Source organism: Plodia interpunctella, chromosome 7, assembly GCF_027563975.2.
Source record: "Plodia interpunctella isolate USDA-ARS_2022_Savannah chromosome 7, ilPloInte3.2, whole genome shotgun sequence".
In the NCBI taxonomy this organism is placed as follows: domain Eukaryota; kingdom Metazoa; phylum Arthropoda; class Insecta; order Lepidoptera; family Pyralidae; genus Plodia; species Plodia interpunctella.
The window spans coordinates 4,347,671-4,367,575 of record NC_071300.1 but is presented as its reverse complement, the minus strand read 5'-3'; the positions used below and the strand labels follow the sequence as shown (position 1 = coordinate 4,367,575).

The 19,905-nt window shown below is 38.3% G+C and overlaps 1 protein-coding gene across 3 annotated transcripts in view; it reads left to right on the top strand.

Annotated features, from left to right (window-relative positions):
• The window catches only part of LOC128671623 (uncharacterized), a 39,890-nt gene extending 20,608 nt beyond the window's left edge, over positions 1–19,282 (top strand). The window contains exons 3-9 of one of the 3 annotated variants that reach the window (XM_053748281.1): positions 3,273–3,414; positions 7,691–7,809; positions 8,069–12,241; positions 12,700–12,805; positions 13,139–13,522; positions 16,067–16,307; positions 17,096–19,282. In XM_053748281.1, coding sequence (XP_053604256.1) covers positions 3,273–3,414; positions 7,691–7,809; positions 8,069–12,241; positions 12,700–12,805; positions 13,139–13,522; positions 16,067–16,307; positions 17,096–17,339 — 5,409 coding nt within the window. In that variant the 3' untranslated portion in view covers positions 17,340–19,282. The other 2 variants (XM_053748282.1, XM_053748283.1) reach the window with 2 other exon arrangements.
• Positions 19,283–19,905: the final 623 nt, after the last annotated feature.

The window sequence follows — 19,905 nt, the reverse complement described above, 5'->3', positions numbered from 1 at the left end:
CAAATAAAACGACCGCAGTATGCAGCCGAGGCCCCGTGTCAATTTGCTCGAAGTTTTAACTCCCTTCAATTGTTTCGGTCATGTTGTTATATGTCTTTTTCTATAGTAACTATTGTTTAAACCACTCCTACAGTCCTTTTAAAGTCTAATATTTACTGTCCATCTACTAAAATGTTAGTGTCGTGACGTATGATTCTTTCAAACAAATTCTTGTTTCTAATGAAATATATTTAAATTCCTGCCTGAAATATTTTTAAATCCCTAAATTCTGCATAATACCAACTCAAAAAGCAAGTCAGGAATAATGCGGTTTTGTTGTTACGTAAAACGTATTGTGCGACCCAAAATCCAATACAGTTTATGAATTATTCAGTAGCGACATGTATCTATTAATTAAGGCTATTAGTTACCTTGACATGTTCGATGCAGTATGCATTTGTGAAAATATGGACAGCACAGAAAAATTATCCATTTTATAATCATTCCATCATCAGGATTAAACGAAATTGGAAGTTGTTGATACTGTATGTGCATTGTCAAGTTCAAATTTTGAATTTGTTTCCATTCGTTTTTATTAGCCCAATTATTTTTTTCTACAAAAATCTTCGAAACGGCTTATTTAATTCAGGGTATGTTTATGAAAGTTCTGATGAAATGTTCTAGATAATAATTGACAAAAACATTCCGAGGTGCAGTACCTGTTATTTTCTTATGTTATGCATGGAACGTGCCAGGCAGAGTGGGCTGAGTATGACCGTCCATCACATCGATTGGTTTCATATTGCAATGCCGGCATTGTTGTTCAGGTTTATCTATCGGCCAGACAGACAGACATCCCATTAAGGATCTGCTATTGGTGCACCACGACGTCGCCTTTATGCCATTGTTACAGTGCACTTTGTATTGACAATGCATGTATCATTATGTAATAGATTTCAATGTGAATCTGTGTGTTATTATTTTGATGAATTTGTTAATGGGTTAATATGAGAATCGAACTTTACCGATCTGTTTATAAAAAGAAAACCTAGAGTAAAGTTTCGAAATTGACCTCAATAACAACATAAATTCAACGCTGCGGGGACACAAGTTTTATGATATGTAGTGATTTACGGGTAAAACGTCATCGATTAGAATACTAAAATAATTTTATTCACATGTCTTGTTGGTGATAATATGATGTAAAACTGCGTGTGATTGTACTCTAAGTGGCACAAGGACGGCCGCGGCCTTCTGCTCGCAGCATGAATCCATTTAATTATTGCCCATGTATTTCCATTAAAAATGTTGTTATTGGTTAATTGATGGCTAGAAGTCTTATGATACACAATCATTGATTTGCATGGTATTTAAGAATTTGAATAGCGAAGCAAACTCCTAATTAATTTGAATGTGTTAATCGAGTCGAGCAATAGTGTTCAAAACTTTCTTCGCAGTCTCGATACTGCGAAGAAAGTTTTGAACACTATTACTTCTCCACAAATTGAGGAATTTCAGAGAAAAGAAAATTTAATAACCGAATGTTTTCCAAAATAAATTATTCCTTAAAATAATGAAGCAGTGTGGAATTCTGACTGATTGAAATACAAAATTCGTTCGCTTCTTTTTAAGGAGTTATATATTTATTAAAATATTTTATTCTCTTAAATTTAATTAAGTACGTACGATTTCAATGCAAGCAATATGTATTTAAATACGCTATAATTATGCAATTGCATAATTTCATAAAAGTTATTTAGTTTTCATCGTTAGCGCAGTGCTTTGCGGTTTGGGAAATTATTTCATTAGTTCGACAGCGCTCACGCAGCTTGAGCGGTGGAAGGGGAAGGCATTTCCTCGTTTTGTTCAAACACTAGGTGGCTCTCTTACGCGCAGCTGTGTCAGCGGGTAGCGTAGAGCAATTTGCGTGTGCAGCCGTGCACAGTGGGCGTCCAAAGCGTAATGAATGGACGACGTGTTCACAGATTTGGAACACAGCTATCGGAAGAGTAGAACGGGTTCAATTCATTCCGTACCTATGCTATAAACTCTCCTATTAACTGCACGCCGAACCAGCGACCACCCACTCATAAATCGCTCCGGTCATGCGTACTTTAAATCAGTTGTTCATCAGTGCGGCTGAGCGGCTGTGGCTTGTGTGACTCATAAGGATAAAAGCTTCTATGAGTTTGAGACGATCAGTGAGTCAAAACCTAGTTTCAGCGAAACCATAAATTACTACGTAAAAACATAAGTCTATATCGCGGTATTTTATTCACGCTTCTAGAATGAGTATGAAATGAACGAACGTAGTGGTGGATCTGTGAAGTAGATCATAGCTGGCATTCGCTGGCGTGAAATCAGGAAATGCAACGGTTGATGATTGGCTAAACTCATAACACAGCTGCGTGCAAAGTAAGGACGGTACAGAAATGTAGAATTTTCTATATCACGGAGGATATGCGTGCCAAAGGTCTGGCAACTATGGTTGCTGAAAACCGTACGAAGTGGAGAAGTCTTTGGATCACGATTTGCAACGCGTCTAATGATGAAACCGCAATACTCTCAGTTTGAGAGAGAGAGAAATACAGGAATCCATTCGATCACTTAGTGTTTGTTTGCTATTCGTCGATAATTTGCCCATTCCTTATGAGTTTACTAAGATTCTGCTTCTTCTTTTACTGATATAAATAGGTCACTTCTGTATTTTCCATTTTTTATGACCGCTGTAGGCGTGCAGATATCGACACTGGTTAGTTAACAATACGTTGAAAATGGTTTATTAACGGTTCTTGTTATCTGTTCGTATAATGGGGATCTGTTTCGATGATTAAGTCACGGATTTGTTATGTAGATGGATAATGGGTGTTTTAAAATACAATCAAAATTACTTGTTTATTCTGTAACTAGATCAACCCATTTGTTCTGAAACGGTATAGGCACTTTTTCATGACCAATTTTAAATAAAATCATATTATTTTCAACAAAAGCGTTAAGAATTATAATATTCAACGGAAGGACCACCACCTCTGACAAGAAACTGATTTTACAGTATACATCTAAAGCCTGGCTCAATGTGGGTGTCGCTACTGTTGAATAAAATTACTTTAATTAGCAATTTTGATCACCATTGTCAATTTTTTTAAACCGCAGATTGCTAATCCTAATCGCGCTAACACATTCATACTATTTGGTATTGACAAACCCATGCTTATATTTATCTCGAGTTTATGCCATGCAAGCGGGCATAAGAGGCTTTTTTAATTTTAAATGTTTTGTATGTTTGTTGCCAGGTTATAAGCAAGCCGTATCAGCCGGCTTCAGGCGCGGAGTTGACCAAGCTGTGTAACCACAAGCGGAAACTGCTGGCGACGCTGCAAGCGCGCGCGCAGTCGCCTGCCACGCCGCCACCCAGTCAGACTGAACAAAAGAAAGGTAAGACTCTAATTTTTGTTCCTGATTTCAGTAAGTTGTTGCGCAGCGAAGCCTTACCTCTGCTTAAAAAAATTACGTCAAAATTTTGAAGATTCGGTTGTGAATTTTCAATTTAACGAATTTGGAAACATGTGTATCTTAGTTGCCTCGCACGACATCTAGGAAAGGATATGGAGTGGTCATATTCTAGGAGGACTTGCTTGTTACCTAAGCAAGGCGTATCTACTATATCTAATATGTGAAATTTCAAGATTTGTTGAGAAGACATATCAATTTCCCATGGGAAACAAACTGGGACAAATTGATGCCGGCGAATGAAAACAGTATGGTGTTTATTTAGTGTTTATTTTGTTGAAATTATATGCAACCTAAAAATGAACATTCCAAAGCCCGTCACCGCAAAATTTTGTATGCTATATGTATATATACATTTGTCTGTTTTGACGAGCCAAATGTATATGATTATGTAGGAATTTCAATTAATATCGACAGTGCACAACAATGCTTTAATATCCTATTTATTACCCAATTTATTGATATTTCAATTTGACTAAAAGCGACGTCATGGTAAATAAATTACTCTGCGAAATTTAATCTTCAATTTTGGGAGTAAACACGAAGAAATGAGATAACAATAAACAAATTATTATTCATGTCATAAGGAGAGGGAGAAAAATGGTGTGAGGCGAGGAGTGAGCGGTCGGCGAAACAGAGGGTATATTGTCTTGAATCCATGTTTATTATACTAGAGCTATTGAGCTCTGTTCTGATTTCATTCGCCTCGGACAAAGGGATAAATCCTAATCTTATTTAATTTACTTTTGGTTGTATAACTTTGAAGATAACAAATTCCTGAAGCAATTACGATGTCATATGCTTTTTGTCGTTAACTTAAATATCTACGTGAATATTTGATTTATTTTCTGCCCATTCTGGTATATTATGAGTCATTAATAAGCCCATAAGCCCCCAAACGAACTGCAACAATTACGGTTAAGTTAATGGCTGTCGTTTTATTTTTAGGGTTCATTTTTATTGCAATCCAGAAATGGGTGTCGGATTCACCGCAGTATAAAATCTATGTAATTGTTTACAGCTTGTTGAAAAAGTTTACGTAAAGAAGGTTAAAACAGCGTAGTTTCATCTCATAGTAGAGTGGCCGAGAGCATTATTATCCGATTAGCGACGGGAGTTCCGGGCTCAATCTCCGAGCCGGCCCTCCTTCATCCAATTACATGAGTGTGAACCGAACGGAATTATCCGGGAAACCAGGCCTCGCCGAGAGCAATCTCCGCTGTTTTGAACCCATTGTGAGGTGGCCAGTGCACCCTCATTTAATAAACAAACTAAAGGCAATTAGGTGTTGTGGTTTGGTTTGACAGCTTTCGGTGTATTTATTAATGATCATTCAAGTGCACATTGTGCATAGGTATGATATAATTGGAAATTTCGAAATGCTTATTTATTTACCCTATTTATTGAGCCAACCAAAGTCAAATAAGCCAATAGATTGGCTTTGGTTCTCAAAGGTAGGGTATTTATTGACTTTGTAAACAGTTCAATAGACAACTGCATTTATACTAATGGTACCATATAGTCTGTTTATATAATACTGTCCTCTGTCAGCTCCGTAAAAGCGGGATAAGTCTCAGTATCTATTTCTAAAGAGTCTAAAAGCAACAGTGAAAAGTGGTTGCTCGCAGGACGGAGTGCAGAGTTGTTTCTTGTAACAAAGAGGGTAGAGCGGTCTCTTTGTTGTTAAGTGGCAGTCAGAAGGAAGGCACTCAAAATATCCACAGTACAGAAGAATGCCTCATCGATTCTAAGTTTCATGTCCCCTTTTTAGTTACCATACCACGGGCTGTCGCCATTTTTTCCTCGGGTAAGCAGTAAGGTCGAAGTACCGCCCAAGTGCAAGTAGGCTTCGATAAAATTATTCAATGGCCTAAAGGAAACAGAATTAAACACTTAAAATTAATCCAATAAATATATCCAATCTCATTTACGCAGATACCTACAAATTATAACTTGAATATGATACCGAAAATATATCTAGTTTTGGTCCGCTGCATTTATGAACTGAATTTATAGTAATATAAATATTATTTTAGAGATTACGGATATTTTTAAATTCGTATTTTGTGTGATATTTGCACTTCTTGATAAATATGATGTGACACCCATAACCAAGTGACAGCATAATTTGAATTTGGTCATTTGTACTATATTTTATGCGAATGAAGTATTCTATTTTAGAATTCTGTGGTCTCTTTATTCTACGAAAGGGGTGTGGGGCGCATTTAGCGTGGCATGAATAGCGGGTAACTGCACTTCGTCAGTCGTCCGTCCCGGAGTAACAACCTGCATTGCACCCGACACCCCCCGCAATCCTAGCACTCTCCACCTGTAATATGCTACCACTGCTTTTATTATCAAATTTAAAAGTACTAACGTTTGTTTATTGTATAGTTATGCGACAATTTTTAATTAATTTTTGATTGAAGATTTTTACGTCAAAGCTTTTAAAACTTTACTACACAGACTAAAAAAGAATGAGGTATTTAAAAAAAAGTCATATGGTGTTTAAATACAAAATACCGAACGGGGAAGTCAATATAAGCCACGATATTGCGTAATTACCGTAAAGGAAGTAGGACGTTTAGACAAACAAAAACGCAGGCAACTCGATCAGTGGCGGGAACAAAGGCGAGTGTAATTTGAAACAATCGGTGGTGGTGCAGAGCGGCCGGTGTGGGCGCCCCGCCGACTATTGATCTGACGAGTCGCGCCACCCCCGCCTGCACCCCCACCCCCCGGCCGACCCACCCCCCTGGCGCCTCGAGGCCACCCTCGCCCGCCTCGCTTCGCACACAGCCCGTATTTTAATTGCAAATCTGCCAGATAATGTGCAAATAGATAACGGTATTATACTCGGCTCGCTAACTAATTATGAAGCGCTATCGAATTACAAACTGACTTTTAAGTTTCTCAAAATCGATTGGAAATTGTTTATTTTTAAAACTCCAAATTCCAATTATAAGTTTTAATTAGTTTGTATTCTGGTTGACGAGATTGGACTTTGTTAACCGCGCCTAAAGGCTATAAATGCTAATCTTTGCCGTTTTACATACCAATGGGTCGATTACTGGGCCTCTCTCCTCTTCCGATTTGACGTGGAACCGCTTATTTTCCATTTCCCCCGCCCACGGTTTGGGTCGTTCGCAGTTTCCTTCGGAAATCTCGATAAGGTATTGATGCTTTTGATGGATTTGATATGGAGCGTCTATTTATTTTAGGAAATGTAATTTCTATTGAAGTGTTTTCTAACAACGTAGTAGTACTCAATTATTGTTTCGATCAAAAATATTGCGTAATAACGATCTAGATGGTAAGTAATCACCTACTTACTTATGAATTAGATATGGGATAGGTATATATGTTATGATAATTAAATAATACTAAAAGTGAATTCAAATAACTTCGCATTAGGACGATTTTGTTTTAAATCAACAATGTATTTTACATTGAACTAAATGTACTATTATGGTTGGGTAAAATGGTTGTTTGAGAAAATGAAATCGCGTAGCGTAGCAGCGTCTCAATATTCTTTTAAATTATTAGGTCGTCTGGAGATCGGCACAAAGTCGTTCGGTCGATCCCCGCTCTCCTCAATGTCATCGTGTACATTGTTTAATTAACCATTTATTGCTTTAAGTCGTTACATTAAGCTTTGGCTTGGCGACTTTAATGGGGTTTTATTATTTTGGGATTTAGTAATTGTAATAGAATATAAACTATTATTTTGGCTATTCATTCTGTTACATTTAGGGTTTTATTTCTGTCTCTAATTCTGGTTTTAAATCTGAGATTATGAAACTTGGTTAATTTGCAAGAATTTCAATTGTTCGATTTTTGTTTACGTGAGTTATAACCAACTTCGTCAACATGGGTAGAGTTTCTATTGTGAGCTCCTTGTGTTTAGAAATGTCCTTCATCTAAAGAGCCCTTAGCATTCCGTACACGAGAAAACTTACTTCGGGATTCACTCTATTTATTTGATGCGTACTTGTATACCTACCCGGTACATATTTTCTTGATGAGAAGTGTATGTGAAAAAAAAAGACGTAGAAAAATGAAGAAGGGAAATAAAATAGAAAAAAAAGCAGATAAAATTTTATACGAGTATATTGAACAATTTATGTATATATTTAAAGTCGACGATAGTTTTGATTAAGATATTTAGCGCGTTTCTTTACTTTTTATGTTAAAATTTCAGTGGCCGGTGGGGAAGTAGCCGTGTTAAAGAAGAAAATGAAGAAGCGACCTGGCTTCCCGCCAAACATGAGCGTGTCTCCTTTATTAATGCAGAGGGATGGACCCTTCAACGAGTTAAAGGTATTACAAGTGTTAATAATACAAAAATTATGATGATAAATAGAGCAAAAATTTCAAATGTTTTTTTTTAAAGTGCTAAAAGTTTCTAATGATAATTGAGTAAAGTAATCTTGTGCTTAAATAGAGCAATTTTAACATCAATCAATTATTCATCCGAAATGCACAATTTTCACTGTTGCTATTTTTCTATATGTTAGTTAAATTACTATATTTAGTCATTAGAATGCGGCTATATCGAATTGATTTCTTCTAATTTCAGTCTCAAGACGTTGATCACAACAGAACTGTATCTCCCGGAGTGGGTCCTCAACGGAACATACAACCCGGCATGCCCTTCACGATGCAGCAAACCTTACCGAACACCAGCCAAGATGACGTCAAACACGAGGCACAAGTCCAGAGGAGTTCACACTACATAACAGTCAACAGCGGATGGATTACACAACAGCAACAAGAAAGCCTTGACAGGCAAAAATGTCAAACTCCCTCGATCCCTAATACCCCTCCTCTTAACGTCGGCATGCCCGTTTTAGGCACCAACGGACAAATCATAGGTGTCAACACCGGCTTCAATAAACAAAACGCCAATTTCAAAAATGTTAACGTCATCCCTCAAAATCAAGATCATAAGGATGAAAAGAAAGAAGTGAATCATCAGAATAATCCCACCAAGTACTCAGTTAAACAAGAGGAGTCACAAATATTCTGTGGGTTAAACCAACCGTTGACGCCAGAGGTTATGCAGAAAATAAATGAACAGCAGCAAATATTTATTCAGCAGAATCAAAAGCAAATAGAATTGGCTATGAAAGGTTTCCGGACACAGCTAGCTGATAACACAACGCAGAATAGACCATCGAATCAAACTCCATTTGTGCCTCAAGGCCAACTAGTCATACAAAATGGCGCGGTAGTAAAAACAAATCCTGCTAAAACTCCACCCTGGCAGGTGAAACGAAATGATCCCATAGCCAGTCCTAGTCCGAAGTCGCAAAAATTAGATAATGCTGATTATGAAGAAGCAAACACAAACATATCAGATGACTCCACAAGTTCGTATGGCTCATTCTCTAGTAATGAACACATGATGAATCAATGTCCTCGAGTTCCCCCGCTGCCGCAGCATTACAATATGATCAACCAACAATGGCCTGTTGCAGATGTGAATAAGAAAAAGGTAAAGAACAACAATAAGGGATCTAAAAAGAAAGTGGGTGCCACTGATGGCAAAGTAATGAATTTTGGTAACAATGGTATGAGGATTATGCAAGAACCTAAAGCTGATGATATTGCAAACAGCAATGTGCCGTCATTCATGGACGACCCGAGTGGGTATTTAGCACAGCAGACTGCTCTATTAAATAACACCATCAATAGACAAGTGGGAATGAACTCAAATCTAGACGGCAATCGATTCGACAATAACTGCAACAACTGCTTCAACCCTCAAGGCCAGATAGACAAATCTGGCAAACCTCCTACAAAATCTGAAATGAATTATAGAAGTAATCTAGTACCTAATCCGTCACCATCACCAAATACTACACCTGACAGTAGTGTTTTATTGGAGAAAACAATAGAAAACCCACCACCGCGTTGTTACAAAGGACAGATGCCAATAAAAGGCAGTCCAGATTTTGCCGACAATCAAATGAGGCTAAAATATATGAAACATACTATGTATAAAGGAGACTTGGAGGGCAATATATCTAGTCCAAAACATGGTTTCGAAGATAATCCTGTGACGTCCTCGACATTTATAGAGCGGAGTCCAGTCGTGAACGAGAACTGTGGACCGATACAAGCGGGGACTGTGAGCACTAGCAACGTGTCACCCACTGAAACATTACTACCGCCCGAGCCTTCCCCCACGTTATCCAACAGTTCTCGAAATACAGATACTCCTCACAGTAACGGAAGCGGCAGCTCACAAATGTCCAATTGTACATTCCCCATACCGAGCCCAGCGTATTCGAATTCTTCTTCATTCAGAGAAAACTTCAACAGCAATCCCCCGACTCCCGGCAGTAATCAAGCTTATCATTACAACTCTCCCGGACCACCCAACAATCCATCGATAACTGGGACTCAGATGATGCACTTCATTTCTAACCACAATGTGAATAAAAATCTCATGGAAGTGGACAACATATCAATGGTTGGGGTTAAACCTGGGCTGAGAGCGCCGCAAGAAGTGTTTAGAGCAGATCGAAGGCGAATGGAAAATACAATGCCGGGGTATTGTCCGCCACCGCATTTAGGAGGAGGTCCCGCCCATTCGCTGATACAGGCGTGTTATGTGCAAACTTTCGTGACCACTATGGCGAGCGGATTTTCTGTCACTCGCGATACTATGACGTCAGTATTAGCCGGCAAAGCTAACACCGCCACGACATCTATCAACGCCTCTCAAGCAAATTTTGTTCGACCACCGCCACCGCCTAGTGTTAATTTAGCGACAACTTACGCCATTCCAAACAATCAACCGGATCCTTTTATAAACTCTGTTAATTTACCGACAAGTTATCCATTGCACATAGCCGGGACGACGGCGCAAAATATGATATCTAAATCGCCTTTAGAAATGGTCCAAAACGTTATCGGCAGCTTACCTTCAAAGTTGGACGCGAATAATTCGCAACATCCTGCTCAGACTCCCGTTAGAAGGGCGATGTCCACCACTCCGGGGCAGATTCTTATATCTTCAACTGGACAAATAATCGTGTCTAACAACCAGATGCCGCCGCCACCACCGAAGACAACGACGGTGGTGTCTCCGGGACACAGTTCCAGTATAGTGACGAATGTCACTACTTCTATCACACAAGGTGTCCCGGGAGTAGGAAACGTGCAGCCTATCGTGAATCAGCCCACAGTTGTGGTCAACACATTGCCAACTCCCTTCGTATTCCAACCCCCAATGATGGCTGTTGATGGTCAAGTTGTGCAACAAAATGCTGTTTTACCGCAGATTGTCGCGGGAGGAATCATGCCCGGCCAATCTCCTAGTGAAAGTCCGCGACCGATGGACGTTAAAAGCGGACAAAACTATGTACAGGGAGTGGCGATGCTCTCGCCCGAAAGCCTCAAAAAGAGAAATAAAAAGAAGAAAAATCAACTGCCAAACATCACAAATGTGTTACAAATTGCGGCTCCATCACAAAATCCTAACAACTTGATGGTGCATCACACGTCGCCGCAGCATAACACTAGCTCTCAGTTTTCGCCGCGTGGTTTTCAGTTGTCACCTAACAATAACATCTCCCCAACTCCTGTTCTCCAAGCATTAACTATAGTCCCCGGGAAGTCGGGCACTCCGGCTCACATAGTCATGAACGGCCAAGGGAACACTAACAACTTCGGATCTCAACAAATAATCACAAATACGTCGCCATCACAACAAATAAATTTATTGCAACCGGTCAATCTTATAAATAATGCGAGTAGTGTTATGCAGAATTTCCCGTTCCAACAATTTATCGTGCCGAATCTCGGCGGAATGGTGATGACAGCGGACGGCACGGCTATCATTCAGGACAATTCAACAGGAATGCCAGTGCAGTTACAATTGCAAACTGTGAACGGACAAAATGTTTTGACACCTGTGCAAAATTCTGGAGTATTCACAGCGGGCGCTAATAGCGGAGTCGTTCTCAGAGCACAGAACCAGCAAGGGAAAATAATACAATCACAGCATAGTCCGGGGGCTCAATTCTTGTCGCCCAACAGTCAAGTGATGATGAATAGCCCTGGATTCAACGGTCAACTCAGTCCGTTGCTGGCGAATTTGAGTCCTACAAACGTGGCATTCAACGCGAGCTCACAAGTGAGATCGAGCAACGTGCAAGCGCAGGAGTTCATTCAGACCAATCAGATGGGGCAGACGTTGATGGTTCCCTTATCGCCGAAGCAGGTTTCGATCGCCGCCACGAGAAGTAATTCGACATTCGTTCAGCAGAATACGACTATAGTTCAACAGCAGACGACTTTGGTGTCCAACGCGCCCAGCGCGCAGCTGTCATCTAATTTGCAAGGGAACAGTTCGCGGATGATAGATCCGAACGCGCTCCTCGCCCAGAAGCAAGCCAAGAGGAATTATATGGAGCAAGAGGTCGACGAGGCGAAGGATGAGAAATTAGATGAGTCGAAAGCGGGCGAGTTTCCTCAAGGATACGTGCGGCACTCGGTGTCGACACAGACGTTCGGGCAGCGGAAGTCGCCCGGGCTGGCGGCGGGCGTGGGCTGCTCACCGCCCGACACCACCACGCTGAGCCCGCTGGGCCCGCTGGACCCGCAGCTGGGCCCGCCGGAGCCGGCGCTGGGCCCGCTGGACCCGCCGCCGGCCCCGCCGGCCGCGCGCGTGCCCCGCTGCCCGCAGCCGCACTACGCCGACACCACTACTCGCTCGCCTGAGCCGGACACTAATTGCTCGGTAATTATCTCACTATCCTAGGGGCCTATTTCACCGCTTGCTGATAGTATATATCCCTTTCAGACCCGAATAAAATGTATGTAACATATCAGCAACAGTGTTCAAAATGTGTTTCACAGGCTTTGGTAACTGACCATTCACATCAAGCAGATTTATCTAGCAGTTAGTTTATCTGTCAGATTGATCAGATATTGGTGAAACAAGCCCTCATAATTAATCTCAAATATATGGCCACTTGAACAAAGTGACTACTTAATGAAGACAACAAAACACATTCTTAAATTACAGACTTTGTAAATAGAAGTCAATAATCTACTCATTAGCTTGCTATAAGGGTAATTTGTAGTATAAACTTGCAGTCGAAACATTGTAAATGCTTGTTAGATTTTATTTTAAACATTTTTTTTACTGTAATCTCTCTATTTGATGCAAAAAAATATTTTTTTTTAATTTTTCAGGCTATGGTCCAATGTGTTTCGAGCAGCGAGCAAGACATGGCCGAGTCCAGAGAACAAGTTTGGCCCGCCACTAGGAACGAATTCAATCCAGATACTGAAACACAAGGTACGAACAAAATAAAGCTATAATTTTAATATTTTTTTTTTGCGTTGTTAAAATTAACTTAAAATCAATTTAAATTAACCCGTTATAATAATTTAATTAATAGATCAAAATCTAAACGATGTATATAGATATGATAAGTCAGAAAGATTTAGAACATTTACTTTGTATTTTAATAGAAATAGCCTCAATTTTATTATATGGGAAGTGATTTTATAAATCGTCGCCGGAACTTGAAAGATTTCTTTAAACACATACTTGGCCACGTACCATAAAAATAATAAGTATATAAGTACAATAAAGAAGTAATCTAACGAGCTAAAACGTTATTTCCAGGCATGATGTCGAACGCGTCGCTGATGCGTCAGTCTCGCGCCCACAACCCGGTGGAGTCCACTGAAATGCATTACAACCAAAACATGAACGCTACTGCCATGAACAACCAACACATCATGCCCGTGTCTTCCAACTATTACGACCGGACACAGGGCTATAAGAGAAAGAATGAATTCGGCGACGGTTCTAGCTATAGGACGGATAAAATCATGAGAACCAACTATAGTATGGTACACGGACTGCCAAAAGATTCTGAATATGACATGGGAATTACATCTGCAGACAAAATTCAGCCGAGACATTTCCCATCGTCTGGGAGTAGTAGTAGGGATAACCCTCCCATACAAAAAGTATTTGACAGACATAACTTAGGGTCTGGTGACGGTAAGTGATTTTTATTATTTTTCTCACTTTCTATGCCTTGAATTCTTTGCTACTTAATGACCCTTATTCTCATCAGTGTTATATTCTTGTGTTACATGTTTTCGTTATTATTTTACCAAAATTTAACATGTGTATTTAAAACTTAAGCGAAACACATTTTAATTTGTATTAGATGTGTGTTAACACCCTTCCAAATTTCAATAATGTCAGTTTGGTGAAACTATTGCCACAGTATACTAATATCCAAACCATTTCACGCTTTAGCCACAGCTAACAAAATTCAAAATTTATCATTATGTTGTGTCTTGTATTTATTGGTATTCGATTGATTCTCGCCGCTCGCTAGCGAATCTCTAAATTGATACAAATTCTGTTCATTGAATCAGCCATGTCAAAAGGAGCCGAGACAACACTCGTTAAGTCTAAAAAATATGTATAATTAAGATAGAAAACAATTTATTTTAGTATTATGTGAATATTCGTATTTATCAATAGTAATATTAATTAAAATTAATAGATTGTGGCTTACACTTGAAATACGGAACCCATACTCGCGTCCTTTTACATACGATTCAATTTAGAACCGAATGAATACATAACAATGTGTATTGTGGTATATTTCAGCTTCTACATAATGCGATACTATTGGTCATTGGTTTTCTTTTGGTTGGGTTAATACAAGATACAGCTGTTAATAAAGGGTGTACTGGAAAACTAATCAGAATAAGTGACGTGCAGCGTTCAAATGATCTCACTTCGGCTTTCTGTCGCTTTCCATTGCACCACATACGAAGTAACAAAATTGGCTCACAAATTGGGATTACATTACTAACGCATCATTGTAAAGCCATCATCATTTCATCTCTCCATCATTGTAAGTAATGCACATTTTCATAGTTTATACTTTGTATATTCTTTCTTGGTGAGGGAAAAAATACATTACACTTTATTTATGTACTGCTGCAACGCGACGATCGTCACTTTTCACGTTCACCACCAATCATAATTACTGTCATATCTTTTGGTTGTGTTATAAGTGTAAAGTTATCGCGTTGACGCAGTATGTGGTATGGTAATGTACCATTATAAATACTTCACTTTATATTGTAAATATGTTGTGTAAGAATAATATACCTGCTATACACAGATTGCTGATGAAGTATCTAGCATATATGTAATATATCGTTGAAAGTATTTCATAAGTGCTGGAAGTTAGCCAGCTAGTTGGCTATTCAGATTCGGATTTGCCAAGTACTTAGTTTATCAGTCAGATTACCTTATTTTATCAGAAAGACGTGAGGCAGGCCCAATCATTTTAAGAATGGAAGTAGGTATTACATAAAAAACTAAATTTGATATATTGTAATGTTTAGACACTGTTATTTGTCTTACTTTGTGTCTATATGTCCTTATAATAATTCTTGAGAATAAGTTTGTGTATTATATAATATATTATCATGACGAGATGGTGGTCTGATCTTTGTCCACTGAGCAAACAAATGTCAATGAATGTGGTTCTATATTTTTTCATAGCTCTATTATAACGATAAAAAGATATAGCAACACATTTGTTTGGCTACGTTGACGCAGTGTGGACATAGTATAAAAAATTACGCCTCTTTTACTTGCCTAACTTATAATTCAATTTCGATTAATTTTGTCGGGAGTTCAGTTCTTTATTTTCTAATTATATTTTTTATATTGGTAAAAGAAAATAAAGAATTATTATTCTTGTTCGATGCAAGTTGATGTGGGAGACAGCACGGCGGATTCGTTTTGATGAATCTCTATTTCAGCAAGAGTTTTGTAAATTGACTTGGATTTTGTAATAATATTGTACTTACTTATCTGTGTAATGTCGTATCTGGCAAAAAGTATAATCTTTAATATTTACGTATTAACTTCCGATTTATGGTTGAGGTTTTCAAGCTTCAAGTCGGATGTCACTCACACTAACTTCAGTACTTAACGCAACTGGGCCTGTACCGCTTGCTGATGAAGTATCGGATAGTTTTTATGTCTGATGATTATATGTTTTCTATGATCTGATACATATTAGAACAGATAGCTTTAAAAATATGTTTCACAAGTATATATATAGGACTAACTGCCCAATCACATCAGGCAGATTTATTTAGACGTTAGTTTCAGATTATAATATGATATTATATCAAAAAGTGGTGAAACAGGCCCTAAGACTAGTTAGATATTGCCAAAGATAAAGAAAACTAAAGACGACGGCTAGTTAACGTTCAAATGAAATATAAGATTTGCATACAACTTCAAGGGCCCAATACGACCCTATGTCATATAAAGCGATAGAGTTGGGCCTTATAAAATCGGGCATGCGGTGAGGGACAAAAGAGTATTCCGTAGTAGTATTTTGTCCCGTTTCTTTTGTATTTCTTATATGCATTTCTCTTTTTTGTATAAGCTAAACGAAAGATGACGAAGTCCGTAGTTTTCTCTGTCTACGAGTATCTGTATCGGGAGTCGGGATGTCGTTCGCGAGCATGATCGCTAAAACGGTGCCGCGGTCGATAGATGGGGGCGCGCCCGGGCGGCAGTTCGCGGTGGGGGACGTGGTGTGGGCGGCGGCGGGCGGGCACGGCATGTGGCCGGCGCGAGTGGAGCGCTGCGGCGGGCGCGGGGGACGCGGCGTGCGCGTGCGCTGGTTCCGGGCGCCGCCTGCCGCGCCCGCGCGCGCGCACCTCGCGCCGCGACTGCTGCTCACGCTCAGCGAGGGGCTCGAGGCGCACCACGCCGCGCGCACCAAGCTCAGGAAGTGAGTCACTCTGTGCTGCCCGTTTTTGCTTAGCGTGACACTGAGCCGGCACCGCACTTGATACCTAACTTTTTCTATATGTGTTTGTTCGTGCGTGTGTGCTTCACAATAAAGATTATTCTATTCTGATGTGAGATTAACCCAACCCAAAGATTATTCTTGTCCATCGAGTTTCGCACACGTTGTAGTCTGATTTAATGACTTTATCTTGCATCAGTAAACTTTGACGTTAACATTATCCTGAGCGCCGCCGTCGATTAGTTAAATGCAAATTTTGCGTTAATATGCACAGGTTAAAATTACGTCAAAGTTGACTGATGCAGTTAAGACTTAATGTGAATTTGCAATACGCATCTCGCTTTGAGTCTATTCGTTGTGAGACGCAACTACATGTAAACGATCATATTGTGGTCCGGTTGTCATCGCGTTTCAATGCCCCTTTGTGATTGGCTAGTTGCTTCGCACTGCAAGCGGTCTCGATAGTGAAATGTGATTTCCGAACCACACTAAGCCGTCTATGCGTACCATAGTTACCTTTTGATATTCAATGGCTATAAAATGAAAAGGGTGATAACCTCACTTTGACTGAAATTGTTAATTTGAAATGATGCTAAAATCATGCCTAGGCAAGACTTTTTTTATTGTTTTGATGAATAATTTATTATTTTTGTATTGCCTGCCCTTAACCAGTTATTTTTGATTATTAACATATTTTATTATATGTAAAATGTTATTTTTTATATCCATCGTTTTAGACATATTTCAAATTATTATTTTTTTCATCACAGGAGTAGAAAACTAAACACGCTTCTCGAAAACGCTATTCAAGAAGCCATGGCGGAGCTCGACAAGAAAAGTGAAAAAACAACAGAAAATGTGGATAATGCAGAGGCATCTGTATCCGTCGCCTCCATCGCCGAAACGCCCAAAAGAAGCAGGAAACACGACAAAAAGGGCAAAGAAAAGTCCAAAAAAAGTACTAACAAAGGATCAAAGTCAGCAGACAGCACGAGGTTGCGGAGTTCTCGATGACACTGGGACATTTTGCACGAAGATAGAGATTTTCAATTAAATGACCAACTGGTAGCAACTACCTACTCAATTGATCACAACAAACAGCTGACATCAATAAATGACATGTAACTGTTAAATTAAACTTTATGTAAGTTAAATATCATCTAGTTGTAGAAAGAGGCGCAAATTATTTATTATAGGACAGTATAAATGACATTGTTCATAATAGTTTTTGTTGCACAAATGCTCAAGATTCCAATCTTTGCCTATATAATCCACGACCGTAATGCACTTATCAACTAAAGGTAAATTCATTCAAACTTGCCTAAATGCGTATAAAATCCGACATAGTATAAGAAACATTTTTTTAGCTTGTAATGACATCACATGTTTTATCAGTATTTAGCAGTTACGTCGAGTATTGAAGAATAAACTAATATAGTAAATACTTAATATGTAATACACAATGTCGGATTGAGATTTGCAATCGATTAACTGTGTAACTGATATGTGATGATTTATCATTCCATACTCCATATATTAATTGGAAATTCGTTGTTGATTCATGTTGGACGTCGTAGATTCCTAAGATGAAGGAAATAATGTTCATTCATACGTTGAGACAATCAGTCTTGATGACAATCTATGATTGTCAAGATAAATTCGTTTATGTTTAGATTTACAACAATAATTTTAAATCATTGTTGTTTCTCATTGTATTGATTAGGAAATAAGTAGATTGCAGTAAATCTCATGTTATCCAAATAAGTCGAAAATACCCCTGTCATCGATATATTGTACAATCGTAGTTATCTGTAAATTGATAAGAAATTATGATATATATATATGTCGTGTAAATTAATGTGTTTTATTAGAGAGTTATAAGTATAACATGATTTCTAGTCAAAATATTGAGCATATTAAAACATAGATATTTATAGACGAAGGTAAATGACAATAACATTCGCCCGGCATTTGTTGACGTCGCGTATCTGTCAACATTGTTTCGGTTACATATTGGATAAGTACAGCATAAATAATTATTACTTTGGTACTTGTGTTAATATTCGCTTATTTCTCAAGAAAAGCTAGTTTATAGATAGAGGTGGTTTATACACAGGAGATGGATTTTTTATTGATTGAATATAACATAGTTGCAGAATTTTTATACATTTTGTACGTCAATTCAGATAATAGGCCTATCCTATCATGTTTTAATTTAGGTCATAACTGAAATTTTTGAAGATTTGTAAAGAGTAATTTGAACAAATATTTTTTGTGATAAATCAAAAGACTCGAACCGGGTACAGTCAAACGTATGCTAAACATCACTGTAGGAATCACATAAGTACTAACCTTGTATTATTTTTTACATAGAAAATAAATTATCACTTTAAGTGTCGTTTTAATACATAAGTTATTATGGTACAAGGGAGATTATTTTAAAACATTTCAGAAATGCTTTTAATCACAATATTCAAATAACATTTAGGGATAAAGATTTAAAAAAATGTAGGTAGAATGTTAACGATAGTTCATACCATGAGTACATTTGCTAGGTAATTTGTTATTGACGCTCGTTGTTAGATATTATCAATGTGCAAAATTACTTTATGTGATCTTTGATTATGTCCGGTAAAATATTATATCAAGGAATTATCATAGCTTACTGTTTTTATATTATCGTATTTTAACCTTAGAGATTCCACTTAAAACTCCTATAAATGTGACTCCAAAATATCTAAATAGTATTTAATGTTAAATGGATATTGTTTATTATATTGATAGTCAGATAACACTTCTCTATGAGATGGTATTATGTACATAATCTTATTGTAGTTATGTATAGTATTTTATTTCAATGAAATTAATGTTTTATAGACTAATATACAACATAAGATTATTTATTTGTTTTGCTGTGTACATATTTTTTTCAATAAAATGTACCTGTTTTATTTAAAGTTTTAATTTATTTTTCAACCGGTGTCCTCCATAATTTATGACACATTAAGGTTTAAAATAGAAGAACTTTGTTATAATGAATTGGTGATTGCGTGCCAATAATGGTCCGATTACTAAGGATGCTGAATATGATGCGAAGTGGTGAAAAAAAAGTGGGACAGCGGACCTTGAGAAAGAATCGGGAAAACGCTCAGATGAGGGAGATAGTTTATTAGCTTAGACGTATAGACGAATGTGCTGTACATTTAGCATCGAGTCAGTTCAATTGTCGTTAACTGGCCCGCTGGTACAATATGTGAATCCTGCGGGATATGTATGGCAAGACTGACACTGCTGCGTCCAAGGATAATCAGCGTTGGCAGTTTCCACGTACACTGGTTTTCCTTGCGTGAAAAAAAAGCTTGCATACCAACGCAATGTTATGTAACCTTTACCGACAACTGTCTATGAACGCAATAATTTGTAGGAGCCAGTTTACATTATCGACGAACTCTGATGCCAGCTCCACACTGACGCCGAACTCTCAGACACATGCCGACGTGTATAGGTCGGGAACATTGCGTAATTTGTATGAGAGCTTTTATTTATTGCAATGAAAAACCAGCAATGTATACCGAATCCA